The following is a 23,080-nucleotide window of genomic DNA, read 5'->3' as shown; positions in this document are numbered from 1 at the left end:
TAATACGATCTTCTTAAGAACTACAGGCCTCTAGTTTGTTGCTTGCTGTAGCAGATTTGCTGAGAGACAGCTGCTCTTCTCCATTCCTAGCAAAGGAAGAGCTGGCTTAACAGTATTTGGCTCCCACCCCCAACCGCTTGTTTAGCTCCTGAGCAACCTTTGCTGCAGTATGCCTCTCCCCCAAGGCCAGCTTGGCTCCTTGATGTGTTGAGAATCCATAACGGTGCTGGCCCAAAAACCATTTCCCTAAACTCCCGCTACCCACCTTCCCACTCCAGGACAGCTGGAAACACTCAACACAGCTAGGTCCCATTCCCTTTGGCAATGGAGTGGAGGGATTAGAACTGGTCTAGAGACAGATGCTTGGTTTGTGTAGTGGAGACCAGTGAAGTGCCCTTCCATCCTTGTTCAGTGCCTCACTCCTCAGGGAAGCTCGTGTCCCCTGACGCATATGCTCTGGCACTGCAAAGCTAGACGCTCTGAGCATGAGAGGGCCGTTCCCCACCAACACCGGGCATATACACAGCAGCAGCCACCACATGTTCTTCAAAATGGGAGATTTATTGATATTAAAAACCCTATGCAAAACTAGAAGATTAAGGAAATCTGGTTTTGCTGCACAAACTAGTGGGCACCTTGCTGCATTGGCAAGAAACTCAACAGGGATAAAGTCACCTGAGGATGAACCAGTCAGCCACTGGGCTAGCAGCCAGAGGCCTTTCCTATGCACACTAAACGGCTGAAGAAGAGTCGCCAGTGGAGGACAGCTGCCCTTTCCCAGAAGATGACCCTGCTGTTCTGAGAACCTGCGCGTGGCCTCCCTGAACACACCTAGTTCAGCCCTGACCTCTTCATTGTGGCACACAGGCTGCCCTGTCTAGTGAGTGCTTCCAGCAGCCCAGGCCGAGCCTGGGCATGGGGCAGTGGACCACAGAAGTTTCTCAGGGGTTTTCCTATGCTAAGGCGTGGGGGGAGTGTTCATCCTGGTGAGAAGTGGTACCGCTGCCAACCCAGCTCGCTCCGTCCAGAAGGCTCACAGAAAAGGGAGTTGAGGGGTAGGCTGAAATCCAAGAACAGGCTCTGGGAGAATCTTTCAGTCACTGCTGGCAGCTGTTCCCTCATGCAAGAGGCAGAGCTGTGCTTCAAAAGGGGAATGAGTTTTGAGAGGAAGAGTGCCCTTGCGATGGCCTGGAGATTGAGAGCCACTCCCTTGCAGAAACAAGAAAGATCTCTATATGGTAACAAGCTACGCATTCACCTACAGGCAGCTTTCCTGACCACCCAGGAGGGACTGCCTCACCACTTCAGGAGGACCATCCCCCTCTCTGGGAAACAGCAGGCCGTGGCAGAGGCTTGTGGGGGGGGGGAGGTGTCCCTTGAAAGCCACTGCCATGACAATGCCCCAGAAAACAGGGGTGCAGGAGACAGAGGGAATTCCACCTCCATGGATACCAATGGTTACAAGAGGAAATATTGTGGCTTTCCTACTCCAGTCTGAGGGGAATGTGAAAAAACAAACCAGGCTCCTGGATCTCTCAGTGTCCATCACAAAGGTACCGCCAGCTAACCCAATGCACACTCCAGCTGCAGTGCGGGCACTTCCACCACCCAACTCAGACACGCTTTTCTTCCACAACTGTCTTGCTCCAATCCAGGGAAATTCTCAGCTTCACAACCAGAAGATTTGTATATTTCCACCATCCTCCCTTCCCTGCCTGGAGTTGCATATATCCCAGAAATCCTACAAGAACTCAACTGTCTAGCATACCCCATCCTGGCACAGATGCCATCCCGCCCATCAGATGGGAGTCTGAGCCAATCAATCCCTGCTCGCCTGCCCTAAGGAGAGGGGGCTTATAAAAGCAATAAAAATATCGTATCCAAGTACAGCTAGGCAGCCACAGAGGGGTTTGGATCACATGATATTTCCCAGCACGTATAGAAAGGACAGTCTACCCTAGAAAGCTCTCTGCCCCTCCTTCCTTGGGAGGGCCATGCTATAAATAGGGGCCATTCTTACACGCTTTAGGTTACCTGCAATTCTTAATACTGTACTAAGCCAGGACTGTCCAAGAGGCTGAGCGCCTGTCCTGAGCACCCAGCAGAGGTGTTAACACTGGTACAAGACCACACAACCCAAGAAAGTCATTTCTCCCACATCCTTGACCATTCGGCAGGAATGATTGTATCATAGGAACCCTCTTCCTTGGCAACTCAGCAGCTGCCAGACAACCCAATGCCCAGCACCTCTTCTCATGCCGCCAGCCACTGCCCCCCCGACACGTGGCGGGAAGAAACCCCCTACCCCCTACACAGAGATGCCCACTAGCCACGTTTTAGGGAGAGAGCCCCACTGCTGCCTAAGCCTGGCACTGCGAACGACACACTAAGCACTGGAGGCGCTACGCAACTAGGCAGATGGCTACAAAAACAGTCAAAGGGAAAAACAACGTGACAGGCTTGACTCCAAGCCGGAAGAGTTACAATCCGGGGATGGGCAAAGTCTGCCCAACACCACCTCACGGTCCACGACGGACTCTGCTCCCTGCGGGGTGGGTCTGGGGATACAAGGAGCCCTAGGGCAGGTAACACTGAAACTGCTGCAGGAAACTCAGTTTCCCAGTGGGACGCTCTGGGAGCCCGTCAGAGCCCACACTCCTGCGGAGAATGCAAGGACTCTCCTGCTGGAGCCCAGGGCTAGCTCTCCAGAGATGGAGCAGTGCCCCACACCGCAGGGCAAGCCACACCCCGGAAACTTGAAGACAAACAAGAGGCCCCTGCTGATGTGGAGCCAGCCATCAGAAACAGGAGACTGGAGTGTTGAGCTCCCCCTCGCCTTTCCGGACAGGTATCAGAGCGCACGGGAGCTGCCATGCCAGCTATCTACTGCTCTCCTGGCGCTTCTGGAGCAGCTCGATGATGCTGTCAATGCCTTCCTCTGGGACCTAGCAGCAGAGAGAGGAAGTCAGGGCTATGTTACACAGACAAAGCTTCAGTCACTCCTTTGCCAACTGTACTTGGAAGGGGGGTGCTGGAGGGAGGACTGGAGTCTGTTCCCATGCAGCTCCACAGGGATCACTAACTCCCACTGCAAGGTGGGATCAGATCCAACTCCCCAGCTCTATTCATCCCCCCTCGGCAAGGAAAGCAAGATTTGGACCAAGCTAGTTATCGCCCACTTTCTCCACACAACATGGAGATGGTGCTTCATAGCCTCAGGGCAAGGTGGCAGCTAGGCAGGGCTCCCACAATCCCCTCAGCACCCCTTTTCCCCCGCCTTTGTGGGGCTGGCACTGACAGCCAACAGGTCAGCAACAGACATCCTCCTGGACCCACCTGGGGCCCCTCCTGCTGCCCCACACATTCCTGGTACCAGCGTTTCTCACGCCGCAGCCCTGGCTTGGCACTAATGCCAGTGAGCAGGAGCCAGTGAGGTTCATTCTTCGGATGAGACGCATTCCTGTGCCTCCCACCCCGGGTGGGCCCCACACAATGGTGCATTGAACCTTGCACTGGTGTCAGAGCAGCCAGGCTGAAATGCCACCTTCCAGGGAGCCATGCAGGGCTAGGAGACTGATGAGCAAGGCTGGCACTGAGCCACAGGGACAATGGGGAGAGGCCCATTCAGAGAGCAAGGCAGTCAGGTGGCCTCACCCCCTCGGAATGTCTGTCCCCAGCAGTGGCCTCTGCTCCCCCCCTCCCCGGGCTGGGAGAGAACTCCTCAGTTAAGGGGCTGGGAAGTTGGTCAATTAGCAGCATCTGTTTGCCTGGTTCATTTCCAGCATGCTGGGATCTGGGCAGGGGAGTCTACTTACCAGGGCATGGTCGAAGTTAAAGGTGCTGATGTAATATGCCGATATGTCTGCATCGGCCAGAGGCTCGGCGATCTGAGCCACTATACCACACTCATCTGAGGAAGGGGAACAGAGGGGTCAGCGTGGGTACCAGCCCAGTGCCTCTGGGGGGCATCCTCCTCCTCCTATCACCCATGTACCCCTGCCCCCTAGGCAAGGAGCTCTCTAGTCATTGGCTAAGACTGAGCTGGCAGACCCATGCCTGAAAAGGGCTTTGAGCAGGGGGTTGGTCTAGATGACCTCCTGAGGTCTCTTCCAACCCTAATCTTCTACAAACTCAGATAGGACACCATGAAATGAGTGCCTCTTGGCTCCTGGCCAGGCAGCCCACAGCCATTGAACTCCCTGCCATTGAGTGGCCACAGGGTCTGGGCAATGGGGCAGGGGCCTCATGGCCAGGCACTGGTGTTCAGTACCAGCATAGTCTGTTGCTCTCTGGGGCCTGATAGCGATGGGAGGAATGGTCCCCTGGTTACAGCGCTGGCCTGGAACAGGGGAGCCCTGGCTTCAAGTCTGCTTTGCCACTGGCTTCTGTGACTTTGGGCAGGTCACAGTGCAGCACCCTGTCCCACGGGAACAGCAGCCCGCTCTGCCCCCTGGAGTGCATTGAACATCTCAGCTGGGGAGGGCTCAATGCTGCACTGAAGACAGCTGATCCGCTGTGCAAGAGAGCTTATGCCCGATTCCACTTACCGAAGCCCAGTGGCTGCCCGCCAATTCTCACCATCCGCCAGAGCTCCCCAGAGGAGCTGGTCAGCAGCAGGTCACTGGGGAACCTAGAAGCATTTAATGGAGTACGTCACTCCTACCCTAAGACCGTTCCTCATTCCCCCGCTAGCTGGCATGAGCCAGGGCACAGACTCCCATGAAGCTGCTCCCAGAACCCTGGGCCCACCCTGATTCCAGCAGTGGTTCCCCAGCCCTTGAAGCCCTACCCCTCTGCACAGCCCACCTGCTGACTTGGGACTAGGAGGAGAAACACCCACCAGTTCCCAAAACATCACAGTGGGGGGAGAAAACAGGAGCAGGCAGGAGCCAAAGGGAACGTGTGACCTCCAGAATACCAGCCTCCCAATCCCCAGGTCAAATCTTCAGAGCATGTGGGCAGCTTTAGGTGGGGTGAAGGATGGATCCGGTGGATGGAGGATACCTACTTCTTCTGGGTCTCTGCATCCATGACAATGGAGATGTAGCCTTCGATCAATGAGAAAGCGAAGAACCTGCTGGAGTCGAGATCCTGACTGCCTGAGGCAGCTTCCTTTGGAGGGCTGCAAACACACAGGGGACCGAGGGGTCAGCCCCCGAGGCAGGCTGAGCCCCAGAAATGCATAGCAGAACATAGCAGCCATTCCATGGCTGGCTCCTGGAGCGTTACAGGGGTGCAGCCACCCAAGAGGTGCCCTCCCCGGGAGTCAGTGAAGCTCCCTGTTGGCATCTCTAATACCAGCTGGCTAGTGATGCCATGTCTAGCCCACTGCTGGGAGTAACAGATCTTCTGGGCCAGCCCCTGAAACAAGCCAGGTCAGACCCAGATGCTCTATCTCCCCTCACCTTGAGCACCTGTTGTCTGATCCACCTCCCGCTGGTCAGGAAGGTCCCCCCTTTCCCTCCCCCACCAACAGCCCAGCTGAGCTAAGGCTGAACTCCAGCCCATTCTCTGCTGGGGGATGCGGTCCTGTGGGAAGAGCCTTACCCCATCTCTGCCTTTGACAAGGTTCTTTAAACACTGGTGCTGCACGCAGTGTCCCAAGTGCCATCCAAGCCAGGTGCTGGAAGGCTTTATATCACCACTGTAGCCCCTAATGCCCCCATAGGGCACTGTGGGCACCCCCAGGTGGGCTGCAAAGGCCTTGGTCCCCCGCCCGTCAGAGCCCTTGGGTGCCTGAAGAATTTATGAACCACTAAAGAACTTTCAGAGATCTGGAAGTTTTTGGCCGCACTCCAGCCCTCCACCCTTCTCTTCAGGGCCTGTGCTGAGGCGAGAGGCCAGTGCCTCCCCTGCCCCCTTCTAGCTGCAGTCACACCTGCACGGCAGTGCATTTTAGTACGGAGAACGCCCGTGCTAAGGGGTGGGGTGAACACAGTCCCCTCCCGCTGCCCCGTGCGGCTGCCTACCTGTGCGAATAGAACAGGACGTCGAGGAGCATGGTCGCAATGGCCGGCAGGGTGTCAGGAGCCACGGTCAGGATGCAGAACCTGTTCTGGGGACTCTGCACAGGGTGCACAGTAGGGCTCACGGCTGGGAGGAGACACAATGACGCGTACAGCCCGGACTGCCAGAGTGCGCGGCCCCTTCCTCGTGCCTGGCGATCAAAGCCAGGCCGTGGCGCTGGCTGCCTGGGAGCCTGGGCCGGCAGCGCGAAGCTGCTCTCACGAACTCAACCAGCTGTGGGACGAGCACCTCAGCCTCAGGAGGGCTGGGCTGCGTGGCCAGCACCCGGCCTGGCAGACCAGCTTCCCCCGGGGAGACGGGACACTGGAGGCGTGAGCCACGGCAGCCCAGCGGCGCCACCTTGAGGCGGCACTGCACAGAGACCGAGAGGGAAAAAATTCCTTCCAGGGCTCAGTTCCTACAGCTGCACTGACAGGGAGCAAGTGGAGACACGTCAGCAGAGCAGCCTCGGCTGTGGAGCGGGCGGGGCCTGGGCCAGGCCAGGGACGCTCAAGCCACCTGCACAGACGGCCGCTTCTGGGCGCGGAGCAGGTGCTGGATGGAGGAACTCAAACTTGAGGTACTGGTGCCCTCCAGTGGCAGAGCCATGCTACTGCTCCTCTGAGCCATCAGTAAAAACGTACCTTTGGTCACATGGTCTATTAACGCTCCATTTACAGGGGATTCGAATGGGTTAATAGACGGATGCTACAGATAACAGTGCTGTGTGCTATGCATTGTTACGGGCAAACCAGCAGAAGGCATGACAGACTGGCCTGATCATGTATTCTCTATAAACCATTTATAAATGGAACCTTAATACATGAGCACGCACATTTTGGATTGTCCCCTACCCGGGCTCCAGTCTCTCCCTGGATCCCCAGGCACTTCCGGTGTCTACCAGAGCGGCACCCACAGCCATATGCATGTCATGCCTGCTGCATACCACCAGCAGAAGCAGGACTGCTTAAGGGGGCTGGGGAGGAGGAGGAAGGCAGGCAGCTTGTGCGAGGCCCTCTGTTTGAGAGGACCCCATGCCAAGTGGCATGGTGACCTGGCACACTGGGTCACAGTGCCACTCACTGAGTTTTGGCCTGTCCATCACAACAGAGGGGCTGGGCCACTGAACCAAAGCTGAGGGGTGCCAGCTAAGTTGAAGTGCGAGTGGTTCATGCCACAGGAGGTACGTCTGGGGACCCCTCTGGTTTCCCACCATCTGGCCTGTTCAGTAACTCCCCTGAGCTGGCGTGGCCAGAGCACGGAGCTGTTCACGCTGGTGGGGTCAGCGCACAATAGGCAGTCTCTGTTGCAGGGGACAGCGGAGTTCTTCGTTCAAACCCTCCTCCACTCTGAAGAGGGCAGACAGGGTGAGAGCCCGGAAGCCGGGTCCTGGACTCACCATGCTTGGGTTTCAGGAAGCCGTTGCTCGCATCATCACAGTTAACAGGGATGGACTCTCCATTCACCTCCTTGTAGATATCAAACTCGCCAGCCAGCGTGTGGATCACCACAGGCAGGTCCTTTTCTCGCACCTGGGGAGGGCAACAGGCCTCAAACCTCACCTTTCAGCTTAACCTCCCCATGAAAGCCTGCCGTCGCCTTGTCATTCTTCTCTACCCCGCAAGGAAGAGCTGAGCTTCGAAACCCACATCTCACCTATTCAACTGAACAGCATGCAGGGAAAATCTCAGGCACCACCCTTCTCGGGTGAGTCCTACTGCTATGGCGAGGACAGCCTGACCCCTGCTGTCCTCTGAATGGCACATCCCAGTATTGAAGAGATGGATACATTCATCTGACTGTTGCCGTAGGAGAGCCTGCACCATTCACCTAACGAGGGTTACTGTGTCACACTCCCTACATAATTGCTCCCCTGCTTCTCCCCTTAGGGCCAATTAAGAGTCCTCCACTCACACTCCTGCCCGAAGAAGCCTGCTACAGGGGATGGCCATGAGGAGAAGGTGCGGGGCTCACCAGGATGAAGTCCGTTTGGTAGGTAGACAGCATCAGCACCGAGACGTTGTGCTCGGCCAGTGGCGCGATGACCGACTTGGCAATCTTCGTCACTCCTATGGCCTGGGAGCTGGTGGAGGACCTGCCGTTGGACAAGACGTTGAGCACCAGCCAGGTGGAATCCACCACCTGCATGAACTCTGACGGGGGCAACTCTGAAATGCCAAGAGGCTGAGGTGAGACTCCAAGCAGGGATTCAGACGCAGCATTAGAAACGGACATATCAGACCACCTAATGACTAGGTCACCTAGCACCTATCCCTTCCCAGCCACAGCTCAGAGTGCTTTACCAGGAAGTTAGCGGTTATCAGCCGGTATACAAATTGGGAAACAGACACAAGCTCTCACTGAGCTGCTCAGCATCACGCAGCCAGAGGGAAATAAGCCAGTTGCATAGAACTGTTTCAGCACATTCAATGCATTCCCATTAGCCACGCTGACCATTTAAGAAACTGTATTAATTATTTGTGTTGCAATAGCACATAGGAGCCTAGTCATGAACCAGGACCCCATCGTGCGAGGCGCTTACAGAGAGGACAGAAAGAGCTTGCACTTTGACTCCACACCCACTAAGTCAGTGGCTCTCAGCCTTCCCAAACGACTGTACCTCTTTTAGGAGTCTGATTCGTCTTGCCTACCCTCAAGTTCTACCTGACTTAAAAACGACTTGCTCACAAAGTCAGATCTAAAAATATATTAAAAAAAAAAAAAAAGTGTCACAACACACTATTATTGAAAATTTGCTTCCTTTCTCATTTTTACTATTTATAAAATAAATCAAATGGAATATAAATATTGTAGAATCATAGAATCTCAAGGGACCTCAGGAGGTCATCTAGTCCAACCCCCTGCTCAAAGCAGGGCCAATCCCCATTGTACTTGCATTTCAGTGTATATTATATAGAGCAGTATGAACAAGCTTTGTATGAAATGTAATTTGTAGGGACTTTGCTAGTACTTTTTACGTAGCCTGTTGAGTTGACATACCCCCTGGAAGACCTCTGCGTAGCCCACGGTGTACGCGTATCCCTGGTTGAGAACCACTGGACTGCGTGTCCTACACCATTCCAGTTACAGTGCTCTCTGGCTAACCATCCCACAGCGCTCCCAGAAGGGGTGGTTCTGGAAGGTTTTGAAAGGCCACCTGGGACCCAGTGAACTATTGCAGCTTCCTAGACCACAGGGCGGGAAGAGAGCATTGTGATCCAGTCGGACGGCCTTTCTAACAGGCCAGAGACCTTTCCCGGAACTTGTTCCTGTTTGAACCACAACATCTCTCAAAACATCCAAGTGAAAAAACAGCTAGTGCTGAGAATCCACCACAACCCTGGGGAAGTTGTGCCACTGGTTAATTGCCCTCAAAAATTTGCACCTTCTGTCTAGCCAACACATCCAGCTTCAGTCTGCAGCTGGTGACTCATCATACCTTTGTTAGGCTGACGAGACCTCTGTTGTCAAGTGTGTTCCCCATATAGGTACTTAGACTGATCAACTTACCTCTTAATGGTCTTTGTTAAAACAGATTGAGCTCCTCGAGTCTATTACTATAAGGACAGGTTTCAGAGTAGCAGCCGTGTTAGTCTGTATCCGCAAAAAGAAAAGGAGGACTTGTGGCACCTTAGAGACTAACCAATTTATTTGAGCATAAGCTTTCGTGAGCTACAGCTCACTTCATCAGATGCATCCGATGAAGTGAGCTGTAGCTCACGAAAGCTTATGCTCAAATAAATTGGTTAGTCTCTAAGGTGCCACAAGTCCTCCTTTTCTTATCACTATAAGGCATGTTTTCCAATTCTTTAATCATTCTCCTGGCTCGTCTCTTAACCCCCTGCAATTTATCACTATTAGTCTTGAACTGCGGACACCGGAATCCTTGGCAGCAATTGCATTAGTGCTAAATACAGAAGTAAAATAACCACCCTGCTCGTACTCTCTGTTCCCTGTTTATGTATCCAAGGATTGTATTAGCCCTTTTTGCCATAGCAGGACACAGGGAGCTCACGTTCAGCTGACTGGCCCCCATGACTCCCAAGTCTTTCAGAGTCACTGCTTCTCAGGATAGAGTCCCCCCATCCTGTAAGCATGGCCTGCATTCTTTGTTCCTAAGTGCATGACTTTACACTTCGTTGTATTTAAACACTGCTTGTGCCCAGCTTCTTGAGTGATCCCACTCTGTATCAGTGACCTGTCCTCGTCATTATTTACCACTCCCTAGTCTTTGGGTCACCAGCACACTTTCAGCAGTGATTGTTTTCTACCATGTCAAAAAGTGTTAAATACCCTAGAGCCAAGAACTGATTCCTGTGCCCCTCCCCACTGGAAACACACTGTTATGGTGGATCATATTAAAGAAGTTCTGTATTAAAATCACAAATGAGTTTGATACCCTGGAATTTAAACTATGGGGAATTACTAATTAAGAGGTCTCTTGGTTTTTGGTCTCTTATTTTTTACTGTTTCTTTCCTTCTGTGTGAAACTTTCAAGCTGCTAATTGTGTTAGTACATCTTAAGACAGAGTCTGTTCTCAAAGCAACACTTTGAAACAACAACTACTCACACAGAGAGAGACTCAAAGCAATACTTGGTGACAGAAACAGCACACAGACTCCCCGCCCTTTTGTTCTATTTATCTTGCTTTGTTAACCATTGCGATTAAAATAGAGATAAAGGATGTATGTGGATGGATGCTTGGAGTGGATAATAAATTATCAGGAAGGTGCCAGCCTAAGAATCCAGCGTCCATCGGCCGAAGAAGGCGTCAAGTGGAAACAACCAGAGGACCCCGGAGGGCAGACTGGAATCCACCTAACAGCCTCAAGGATGGGAGAACCGAAGAAGATAACATCTGGCAGCACGGAGCTGTCAGGAATGTGCCATCTGCTGATTGATTCAGCAACAGCATGATGAAGCAATTCCCGTAGACTGGCATAGGAATAAATTCCTATAAAAATGGACTCTAGAAACAGAACTTTGGGTCTGATTCTGCAAACCAACTTCCAGGAGCATCTGACAAGGCCCTGCTCCCTCCTCGTGTCCAGGCCACTTCGCCAGTGGCTTGGCATGAGCAACTCTAAGGCTGGTAACTATGATAACAACCTTGCAGAACCTGTGTGTGTTTGAATGAATGTGTGAATAAATATGAAATTGAATGGAATGGTATAGCTATAACTAACTGCTTACTATGATTCTTTCTGTACCCACAATAAATGTGGCATTTTGCCTTATTCCCTTTAATAAGCTCCCTCTGGTTTTTATTTTATTGGTATAACACCCACCTGAAGAAAATTCCACATTTAACCTTTCAGCTAGTTTTTAATCCATTCAGCATGGGCCATGTTAATTCTGTACTGTTCTAATTTTGTAATCAAAAAGCTTGTCTGCATCCACACTGGCACCAGAGGATGCAGGCTGAACACACCACAGAATGAACTAGTTCTTAGCATGCACATCCTCCAGTTGGAGCACACGGTCCCTTACAATCATGCTAAGGAGACAACAGTTCCTACAGCATTAGATTTCTCTAGTAAAGAGAAGGCCAATGTGTCAGCAGCAGAGTTGGGAAGAGCTATCTAATCTTTCAACTCCAAGACCTGCGCTCTAGGCCAACGGGCTGAGCTGCCCATGCCACCACCTAACCCCAGCCTGTGCAGAACTGCACAGCCTGGTTTATCCAGCCTAGATCTAAGAGAATCCAAGCCAGGCCAAGACTGGCTCAACATGCAGTCCTGGGGAAGAAGGAGAGCTCTGCTCATAGCCAAGAGGCTCAGTCACTGCTTCATCATCGCTCCCATAACCGCATTGGTCGCTGGGGCATCCTCATTGATGAGCAATCAATCGTCTCCACCCAATGATTGTGTGGCAGTGCTTGAGTCTCCGCGAAGTCCATTCCTGTCCACTCTTATGTTGTCAATTCATCTCTTCTTCTGTCTACCTCTTCTTCTCTTCCCCTGCATTTGCCTTGGATGATGATCTTGGATAGCCCAGATCTTGTTACATGGCCGCACCACTTCAGCTTGTGCTTCTTGACGGTCAGGAGGTCTTCGTATGACCCAGTGCATTGGGCGATGATGTAGTGGACCTCTTCAGTAGTGACATGGTCGAAGTAGGAGATGCCCAGGATTTTAAGGAAATCTCCCATCTCTACTATCTCTATTTTCCATTCAAGTTCTGCCATAAGGGTCCGTGTCTCGCACGCATACAGAAAAATGGAAATGACCTGCAGTTTCAGTTTGGATTCCAGGGAGATGTTCTTATTCCTCCAAATTGGCTTTAGTGGTGTGTGTGTGTGGGAGGGTGCAGGGGTCAGGGCAGAGGGCTGGGGGTGTGGGCTGGGGTTGTGGGGGTGCTCCCAGCCCCCTGCCCTGAGCGGCTCACGGCAGGGGCTGGAGGGGATATGCCCTGATTCCACCCCCTTCCCCAAGGTCCCAGGAGCAGAGAGCGCACTGCAGCTCCGCTTTTACCTCGCCCGCTGGTAGCAAAGCTGATCGGCCACAGGGAGGGGGAGAAGGAGGGGCAGGAACCCAGCACGCTGGGGGAAGAGGCGGGGGGAGGAGGAAGCTTGCCTGCCCTGCAAGGAGAAAGGGGTGGGCAGAAAAGAGTGGGCTGGGCAGGATTTTTAGTGGCATGCTGCTGTCTGCCTGGGTCCAGCAGACAGCAGCGTGCCATTAAAAATTGGCTCGCGTGCCGTAGGTTGCCGACCCCTGGCTTAGAGGGAATTTAGCAGGCACGAGGTGAGTTCAGGGAGTCTTCAATGAAGCACAGAGATGACAGATTTAGGGGTAATACATTCTTCCTTGTACTAACCGTTCTATTTGAAAGTAAATGGTGGTGGTTCTGTACCTTTGATGCCAGACAGGCTGCATAAAATAAATGAACAAGGTGCAGTTTGAAGCTGTATCCACGGAGTCTCTCATTTGGTTTAATCATAGACTCCTAGAAGATTAGGGTTGGAAGGGACCTCAGGAGGTCATCTAGTCCAACCCCCTGCTCAAAGCAGGACCGATCCCCAACTAAATCATCCCAGCCAGGGCTTTGTCAAGCCTGACCTTAAAAACCTCAAAGGATGGAGATTCCACCACCTCCCTAGGTCACGCATTCCAGTGTTTCACCACCCTCCTAGTGGAAAAGTTTTTCCTAATATCCAACCTAAACCTCCCCCACTGCAACTTGAGACCATTAGTCCTTGTTCTGTCATCAGCTACCACTGAGAACAGTCTAGATCCATCCTCTTTGGAACCCCCTTTCAGGTAGTTGAAAGCAGCTATCAAATCCCCCCTCATTCTTCTCTTCCGTAGACTAAACAATCCCAGTTCCCTCAGCCTCTCCTCATAAGTCATGTGTTCCAGACCCCTAATCATTTTTGCTGCCCTTCGCTGGACGTTTTCCAATTTTTCCACAGCCTTCTTGTAGTGTGGGGCCCAAAACTGGACATAGTACTCCAGATGAGACCTCACCAATGTCGAATAGAGGGAAACTAATTTAAAATTAAAATGCAGATCTTATCAGTTTAGTCTGATCCTTGTCCTTGCTTTTCCTTGCTGAGTTTTCCAATGTCTGGCATGTATTTGGATACTTTAAGCTGCACACAGGCTTTTGAGTAATCAGTGGTGAACCGGCTCCGAGAGGGACAGAGGACAGATTGCATGTGTGAAAATACCTGTTCACACAGGTATGTGGATCCAAATGCTGAAAGCATTGCAAACACAATTTTCTTCAAACAGTTAAATTTCACTGGCAGGGACGTCCAGCAGGACAGAATAGAGGCCCCATGATCTCTCTCAGTAACTTCAAGTTCACTCTGCAGATCTTCAAACTTTGATGCCCAAAATTCTGAGCTTTTTAACTGAATGAGCTGCATTTCGAAATCTTCAACACCCATCCACTGAAATACAGACAAATCCAAGTTGCTTTCGTTGAACTTTTCAGGTTTAATTAGAAAAGAAAGCACTGGGCCAAATCGCTGGAAATCTTGAAATCTGTCAGAAAATTCTGATTCCAGTTCTTGCATGTACATTCCAATCTCATCAGCACTGACAGTGCAACATGTCGATAGCTCTTCTATGTGTTGGAAGTAGCAGAAAGTCGAAGTTCGACTATCCCAAGAAAAAACTGCTAGTTTTACAACAAATGCCTTCCAGGCTTCATAAAGATCCAGAACCGTTTGCCCTGCACCCTGGAGACACAGGTTGAGTTCGTTTAGGCGAGTGGCGATGTCCGTTAGAAACATAAGGTTACACAGCCATTTGTCATCATCCAGTTTGGGGTAGTTTTGTGCTTTTTCTGACAAAGAGACCTTGATTGCATCAAAATAGTTTACAAAGCGCACCAAAACCTGGCCACGACTCAGCCACCGAATGTTGCTGTGAAGTGGAATGGCGTTATAAGCACTGTCCATCTCGTCTAGCAGTGCTTGAAACTGTCTGAGTCAAAGCAGGTGGAGCAACAAGGACATTCACAATTCGTGCCACTGTATTTATCACATTATTAAGCTCGGAATTAGAAAGTTTAATATACGGGTTTTCTTGATGGAGGATACAGTGAAATTTGACTGTTGGGCAGCCAATTTGATCAAGTAACTTTACAAATCCCTTCTGTTTTCCAACCATGGCAGGAGCACCATCTGTTGACATCAGAAAAATATTGTGTGTGAAAACTCCTCATTCTTCAAAATGGTTTACAAAACTTTCCAATGTATCTTCCCCCTTGGTTGTGCCATGCAGGGGTTTTAGGCAACAAAGTTCCTCTTGGATTTCATCGGAAGCACAATATCATGCAACAACTGCCAAAATGTGGAGCATCGTTTATATCCACGCTCTCATCAACTGCAACGCTAAACACTGCTGTCTCTTTTAATGCAGTGGTCTGCTTTTCGTTAATGTATCTCTCAACTGTTCTGGCAGAGACAGGCAGTTCTTTTATTCTAGATACAATCACATCTTTATTTGGCAAATCATGGAACAAAACCTCTGAACTGCTGAGAAAAACTTCTTATATATTCCTCATCTGCAAACGGCTTTCCGTTTTTTACAGTGCACTGTGCAATCTTGTAACTTCCTTCTGTAGCTTGATTTTTACTTACACTTAAGCATTTAAAAACACTGCTTTGCTTCTCATATCCTGCTACTGCCTTTTGGATCGATTCAGTCTTGTCTGCTTCGTCAAAAAAGGTTTTCTCTTGCTTCGTTTCAAAATGTCATCGAACACTTGATGTGCGACAAACAACACTTTCACAACAGAAAGCACAAACAGCACAGTCCTTCTTTTGAATAAATCCAGATGTGTCTGTCCAAGAAGGCTAAAATGAACGGACATCTGACTTTGCTTTCTTAGGAGCTGACATTTTGTCAAATGTACTCCGCAACTCAAAGCAGGAGAAAAAAAAAATCGCGACAGACGGCACGCACAATGTCAAACGCAGTGCGCTGTTCCACGTGATGTGGTATAAGCAGCAAATCAGGACTTAAAAATATCCCAGGGGTGCTGGAACACTTTTTAAGGTGGGGGTGCTGAGCTGCGCCTCCCCTTGCCCCTGTCTGCACCCCTCACTGCCCCAGGCCAGGGCCAGTGGGCCTCAGCTGGGGGCGGCTGCAGCACGCCAGGCTGAGGCAGGAGCAGAGCCCTGGGCCGGTGGCCGGGACCCGAGGCCAGCAGCGGGCTGAGCGGGGCCTGGACGGAACTCCAGCTGGCAGGGGGTCGGCAGCCGGTGCCCCAAGCGGGCAGCAGAGTGCCGCTGAAAATCAGCTCGTGTGCCGCCTTTGACACACATGCCATAGGTTGCTGACCCCTGCTCTAGAGACACCTGCCCCTCAGCCGCTCCAGCAGGAGGGACCCTTCCATCGAAGAGCCAGCATTAGCACTAGGTGCCAAGACTGCTCCCCACACCCTGCCACCTTTCCTGCCTCAGGATGCTCTGTGGGGCTGGCGTCCCTGCCAGTGCGCTTCCTGCCTAGCCACAGCATTTCCACCAGGAAGCCAGGCCCTACAGTCTGGCAGGGCAGAGCCTGGGTCCAAGGTGGCTCAGCTGAAGTGGGGGAGATGAAAGCAAGACAGCCTAGGAGCCAGTCAAGAGCAGGGGGCATGGCAGAAGCCATGAGGCTGCGGCAACAAGTACAGAGACCCAGCTGCACCTGCTGCCGGAGCAACGCACGACCCTTCCCCACGGCAGCTAGTAACATCCCATTTGCACAGCCATTCGCTGTGCCAAGCCTCGCCAGCTGCAAGAGCTGTGCAAGCAGGCCAGGCCACCACTCAAGGAACGAATGTAGGCAACAGCTGCCTCGGATGGGGACTTCCTGTTCCCATGCTGCAGTGAGACACACGCCGACTGGCGACAAAGCTTGCTAGTTCCAGAACAGGGCTCTGTCCCTTTGCTCGTGCATGCCTCTCCCTGCACAGGAGAGCGAACACAGGAACAGTCTCCATGGAGCCAAAAGAATTTCCTGCTTAGCTTGGAATCAGTGCTGCGTGTTTATGCAGTATCTGAAGAGCGAGTGCCAGGCAGGCAGGCTGGGGAGGTGGGGCTGCAGTCAATATCAGTAGGGAAGAGATGGTTCACTGACTCAGATGGTATTGGGGGACCCAGCTCGAGACAGGCTAAGGAAGGGGTGTGCCAATCCACGTTGGGATGGGGCCCAGTTCCAGGCCACAGCAGGGATCGGGTTTGGGATGTTATGCCAGGAGTCAGACAACAAGGTTTTGGTCACATCTTAGGCTGAAGGAGTGGGTTTGGATATGGCTTTTCAAATCCTGTATTGCTTTTGTTTTATCTCCCGTCTAGCTTCCATAGAGCCTGCTGCAATCCCCAGCATGCCCAGCTCTGACATCAGAAACCAGAAGGTCTGTTATTTGCATGGCCTTATGCACATTGTGGTTTTCCCACCAGTGTCAAGGTGCCACAAGTCCTCCTTTTCTTTTTGTGAATACAGACTAACACGGCTGCTACTCTGAAACCTGAAATTTTCAGGTCTCTCACCGTTACTGCAGCGGAGTCCTACTGTAAACGCATAAGCTCAGGTTAACACCCACTAGCAGTTCTCATCATGATGCCTGATCACTATACAGAGAGCTGCCTGACTTGGACAGGCAAAGCAGAAGAACAGCCAAAGGCAGCCAGCTAGAATGGGTTCAGACAGGCAGCTTAGTGCGAAGGCAGGACAGGTAGGTGATTAAAGCAGTGTCCGTAGCTTGCCCTTCCTCAAGCTGTGTGCTCCTCCCCCTCTGCAAAAGAAAGGTGAGAAATCCTCTTTCCCATGAAAGCAAAGGGACTGACAGTGTTTACTTCTGTCAGTATTTCAGACCGTAATTGCAACAGTAACGGCCACGATCCAGCAATTGGTGTTACTACACCCTGACTTGCCCTTGCGCCAGGTGCTGGATCAGGGCTATTCCCTAGTGCAGGTAAGGACTTATTGCTCCAAAAATCCGCGTGAGTGGGGCAGGAGCCAAAACCTGAAGGGCCTCTACTGCACCTGTTCCCAGGTATCTTGGGAGCTAATGGACAATTCAGAGCCAGTGAGATGGATAATCCTCAAACCAGGACCAAAGCCAGAGCCCTCTCCATTTACAAGCTATGAACTCCTTGATGAACATTGAAGTGCAAGGTCCTTTCCCAGAACTCAAAGCAATTTAAGTCTCAACCCTCCTGACCGGAAGGGCATGGTCTTATTTTACAGATGGGAAAAGGTAGAGTCGTTAAGTGACTTGCTCATGGCCACAGCAAGTTGCTGGCAGCACTGGAAGTAGAATACGGCACCCACCTCTCCTAGTCCTGTGCTCGCACCACGAGACAACACTCCCCCACAGATGGAAAGGCTTCTTAATCCAGCCAGAAGTCTTGTCTGCATTAGGATTTTAGCCACCAGCGTAGCTGTCCCTTAGCACAGACACACAGCACTAGGATAAGCTGCACCAGGTGCAAGTCATGGCTTATACTGGGGCACTGCATTTAGGGCTTGTCTACACTGGCACTTTACAGTGATGCACCTTTCTCGCTCAGGGGTGTGAAAAAACACCCCCCTGAAGCTGCAAGTTTCAGCGCTGTAACATGCCAGTGTTGACAGTGCACTATCACTGGTAGCTATTCCCCTCGTGGAGGTGGGTTTTCTATACCATGACTACACAGGCACGTCAACTAACGTTGCTAGTGAAGACCTGCCCTTACATTGGTGCAGCTCCACCAGGTCTGAAAAATCCCAGTGTAGAAAAGGCCAGAGTGAAAGCTCACATTGGCATTTGTAATTACAGTCTAAAGCCCCCTTTACACTGAAACAGGATAGAGTCATTAGCTTTAATGTGCTGCTGTCTGAAGCACAATCACACAAATAAGTCTGAACAGTTGGGGCCCTGGGTGCTGGAGATCCAATTACACATCAAAAGAGGCAGCTAACCCACATCAGGGGCTCTGCTAATAAAATGCATCTCAAAGCAAAGAACAATTGCCACCTCAACCAACTGGAGCTATGCCCCAGGCTCTATCACTAATTCCAGCTTGTTTATCCAGGCTCTGGGAGAGAGTGGTACTTTGTTAAAAAAACCTAGGGGGAATACACAGGAAGATTTGTCACAGCGGTACAGTGCCCCATATGGGCCTCCTTTTTCTGGAATCTGAATGGCTTTTGATTTAGCTTAAACCTCTTTCTAGGCGACAAACTAAACCAAAAGGAGGACGTGTGGCACCTTAGAGACTAACCAATTTATTTGAGCATAAACTTTCGTGAGCTACAGCTCACTTCACACAGTCCACTTTATGACAGGTTTCAGAGTAACAGCCGTGTTAGTCTGTATTCGCAAAAAGAAAAGGAGGACTTGTGGCACCTTAGAGACTAACCAATTTATTTGAGCATAAGCTTTCGTGAGCATCCGATGAACTGAGCTGTAGCTCACGAAAGCTTATGCTCAAATACATTGGTTAGTCTCTAAGGTGCCACAAGTCCTCCTTTTCTTTTTGCGAATATAGACTAACACGACTGCTACTCTGAAACCTGTATATGCATAGTGAGGCGGTGCGGTCCCCGCCGCTCGCTCGGAGAGAGACGGGTCCTCCGGACATCAGAGTGGGTGGAGCCAGGGAGCTCTGAGCCCGCCCCCCAGAGGGTCAGGCGTGGCAATGGAAGTATAAAGGCCTGACCCCAGAGCTCACTGAGAGAGCAGCGGCCGGGGAGGCCAGACGCCTCCGGCCTAGCTCGCGACTGGGAAACCCCAAGGACTGGCCCGACCTGCCCCGCGCCAGCTAGCCAGAGACGTTGCCGAGTCTGCCCTGTGCCAGCTATCCTGAGGAACCCATGAAAATGCTGGACCCCGCTGAGGACACCACCCTGACCCAGGTACCTCAAGAGCGGGAGTCTGGAAGTAGCCCGGGGGCAGCTGACCCGAGTCTGGCTGCAGCTCTGCCAGAGCCCATGTCAGTGTTGCGGCCAGGATCCCCATGGACGCGGGTCTTCTGCCGCTGCTAGGGCCCCGGGCTGGGACACAGTGGAGTGGAGGGCCTGCGTCCCCCCTGCCACCCAACTCACGGGTGGCCGTGGCCGTCTCCCCCTCTTTGGGGCCTGGGCTTGCTATTATATACGGTTACTGCTCAGCCCCTGCCTGAGCGCCTGACTCACCACTGCCCCGCCCCGCCCCAGGTCCTGGGATTACGGTGTTTAGTTCTACCTTCATAAAGGCCGCAGAGGAAGACTCCCGCAGCCAGACTAATTCCCCGCAAGATCTATTCCCAAATTTAGTGAGGCGGTGTGGTTCCCCACCACCCCAGAGAGAGGCGAGCCCCGGCTAACCTCTCTACAATATGCAATAGCTATTAAGGCCCCAAAGCACCAATTACCACCCCACACTCACACTATGCGACATTTAAAGTACTGGACTCCTAAAAGAGGAACAAATTACACCGAAAGCAACTACGGGAAACAAGTGATTTTTACGTGGTTCAACTACCTGAAAAGAGACACTCCAGGAGCTGATAAAATACTCGAGTTTCCTAGTAGACAAAGCCCTGCTATCCCAGCTAGCAGGGGTCTTGCTTTGTCTGGCACTGAGCCCTTCAGCTCCCTGGATCTAGAACAAACAAACTTTTGACATGGCTGTGTCTCCACACTAGGCTTTATGCCAAAGATTTCCCACCGGTTGAGTCCCAGCAGCAACAGAAGTAGGGCTAACACTTGAGCCATCTACATCTGCTCACCACACAAGGTCCTGATGCCACCAATCCAAATCAGCACTCCCACTGGTGAGATCTTCGTGGCACTGGAATGGTGGTAGCAACAGTGGGAATTTCAAATTAAAGAGACTAGTGCAACAAACCAAAGAATCTCAAGGCATCTTCAGAGCATCAGAGAGTTTACCACTGGTTTTGTCCACAGTGAAAACTCTCATTAAGGTTGGTCTTAAGCAGCATTCTCAGAAATAACCATGAAACAGGACAAACAGGAGTTAAGATTCCAACAGCAGCCTAAACTCTGCTAGGCTGCACAAAGGGCTTTGCTTCACAGCTATATCAGAGTTAAGAAAAACAGGAACAGCAGTACCCAGTTTTTAGGAGGTGCTAAGCATCCTCTGCTCCCATTAGATGGCCTTAGGCAAGTAGCTTCCTCTGTGCCTCAGTTTCCCCTAACAGTAAAATTGGGTCCATAATGATACTGACTGCTTGTAAAGCGCTTTGAAGTTTACAGGTGAAAAACATCAGGTCATGTATGTGCAACTCAACTGAGATAATACTGAACGAAGCTTAGCAAGGAATTAAAGAGGAGATGACACTCGGTTGTGCCTTCAGACTGAGTTACTCTTGGTTTGCCCTTCCCCTTACTCGTGAGCCCACTTCAGAATGGCAGGGCCAGCTCAAGCAGGTGGAAGGCTCTCCACAAAGAGCATCCGAATACCTCTCCTGCCTTTCCTTCCCCCTGCCCACCTGCCTTAAGAGCCAAGATTTAAGCTGGTTTCAGAGTAACAGCCGTGTTAGTCTGTATTTGCAAAAAGAAAAGGAGTACTTGTGGCACCTTAGAGACTAACCAATTTATTTGAGCATAAGCTTTCATGAGCTGCAGCTCACTTCATCGGATGCATACGGCGGAAAGTGTAAAAGATCTTTTTATACACACAAAGCATGAAAAAATACCTCCCCCCACCCCACTCTCCTGCTGGTAATAGCTTATCTAAAGTGATCACTCTCCTTACAATGTGTTTGATAATCAAGGTGGGCCATTTCCAGCACAAATCCAGGGTTTAACAAGAACGTCTGAGGAGTGGGGGGGTAGGAAAAAACAAGGGGAAATAGGTTACCTTGCATAATGACTTAGCCACTCCCAGTCTCTATTCAAGCCTAAGTTAATTGGTATCCAATTTGCAAATGAATTCCAATTCAACGGTTTCTCGCTGGAGTCTGGATTTGAAGTTTTTTTGTTTTAATATTGCGACCTTTAGGTCTGAGATCGAGTGACCAGAGAGATTGAAGTGTTCTCCGACTGGTTTATGAATGTTATAATTCTTGACATCTGATTTGTGTCCATTTATTCTTTTACATAGAGACTGTCCAGTTTGACCAATGTACATGGCAGAGGGGCATTGCTGGCACATGATGGCATATATCACATTGGTGGATGTGCAGGTGAACGAGCCTCTGATAGCGTGGCTGATGTTATTAGGCCCTGTGATGGTGTCCCCTGAATAGATATGTGGACACAGCTGGCAACGGGCTTCGTTGCAAGGATAGGTTCCTGGGTTAGCGGTTCTGTTGTGTGGTTTAAGATTTAAGCTGATCCCTTTCCCCACACCTGTGCCAAACTGCTCTGCCATGCTCACTGCATCAGTCCCACAGGGAGGTAGGGAAACCAGAAGGAGGGGTAGTTAGAATAGTGGAGGGAGGTTTCCTACTGAACAGGGAGAGGGGTAACCTGCCATATACTCCTGAAGTGGGAATGGGGTCAAGTGAGCACCAGAGCTTAGTCCCCAGGTCACACCACTCCACACTATGCAGCATGAGTACAAATGACAACAGCAGAGCAGCCTCTGTGGGCTTGTTCCCCTTCCTTCCACTCCCATGACACAGCCCTTAAAACCACAGTTGAAGCTGCTCTGGGACTTGGACATGGGGGGAGGATGGGCCTAGGGAACATGGAGAGGAGTCCAGCCACCCCAAGGGACTGCAGCTTTGCAGCCTCTTGGAAGGTGCTTATTTGCTTTCAAGCTATAGAGCAAATCGCATTGGGGTGGGACAGCTGAGCCAAATGAAGAGGTTGATGAGAACCCAGGCCCTTGACATGCATTTAACACATGCCCTCCCACCCAAAATACCAGGCTCAGCAGGAGGGCAACAACCCAGAATTGGCTGACCAGCATTCAAAAGATAACAGTAATGTATCAAGTGGGTTCTAGCCCATGAAAGCTTATGCCCAAATAAATTTGTTAGTCTCTAAGCTGCCACAAGGACTCCTCATTTTTCAGCAATGTATCACTCTTTAGATCCTTCTGCATATCCTTTTAGCCAGTTGAAAGGCATCCTTTCCCTGAATGCAGACTAGAGCTGCATGCCCTTGCTAGTCAATACCCTCCCCTTTCTGTTGATCTCTCCTCTCCGTTACAGATTATTTGCTTCCATCACTTCTCCTTGCCCTTCCTTGTCTTTCTCCAGATTCCCTAGCCACTCCTGGGCTGCTCAGCTGGAACAGCTCATTATGCAGACCATCAGTAAGATTTCCCCTTGCAGAAGTGGCAACAGAACTGGGCTCAGCCTCTTGGAGGGGAAAGCAAGAGTCTCATCGTAGCATTGCAAGCTGAACGATGTCGAGTCCCATCCCACCCCCCCAAAGACCCCCATCAAAAGCCTGGTCCTAGACAGGTCTTTGTTGCACCAACTCCAGCCACCCTGGTGCACCTCGTCCCACCAATAAAACCCTTGAAGTTGTGCAGTCCCGTGGCACAGGCAGAATCTGAAGTGCAGCGGCCACGCGCTCAGCGGCCCTGGCTCCACTCTCTCAGGTGTGCATGGCAGACGTCCCCCTGGCAGTCACCAGCATGAGACACTGGCAGGCACAAGAGAGGACTCAGGACTGGGTTAGAGCAGCAAGGGTGCAA

The 23,080-nt window shown here is 51.3% G+C and overlaps 1 protein-coding gene across 3 annotated transcripts in view; it reads right to left on the bottom strand.

Annotated features, from left to right (window-relative positions):
• Positions 1–540: 540 nt before the first annotated feature.
• The window catches only part of CASTOR1 (cytosolic arginine sensor for mTORC1 subunit 1), a 74,904-nt gene continuing 52,364 nt past the window's right edge, over positions 541–23,080 (bottom strand). For all 3 annotated transcript variants that reach the window (XM_043529922.1, XM_037878852.2, XM_043529923.1), the window contains exons 3-9: positions 7,981–8,174; positions 7,406–7,538; positions 5,970–6,093; positions 5,009–5,122; positions 4,548–4,630; positions 3,816–3,910; positions 541–2,945 (exon numbers count right to left, since the gene is read on the bottom strand). In XM_043529922.1, the coding sequence (XP_043385857.1) occupies positions 2,880–2,945; positions 3,816–3,910; positions 4,548–4,630; positions 5,009–5,122; positions 5,970–6,093; positions 7,406–7,538; positions 7,981–8,174 (809 nt within the window). In that variant the 3' untranslated portion in view covers positions 541–2,879. The remainder of the gene's footprint in view (positions 2,946–3,815; positions 3,911–4,547; positions 4,631–5,008; positions 5,123–5,969; positions 6,094–7,405; positions 7,539–7,980; positions 8,175–23,080) is intronic.

This window comes from Chelonia mydas, chromosome 15 (assembly GCF_015237465.2).
Source record: "Chelonia mydas isolate rCheMyd1 chromosome 15, rCheMyd1.pri.v2, whole genome shotgun sequence".
Lineage (NCBI taxonomy): Eukaryota > Metazoa > Chordata > Testudines > Cheloniidae > Chelonia > Chelonia mydas.
This window is presented reverse-complemented; position numbering and strand designations above follow the sequence as displayed.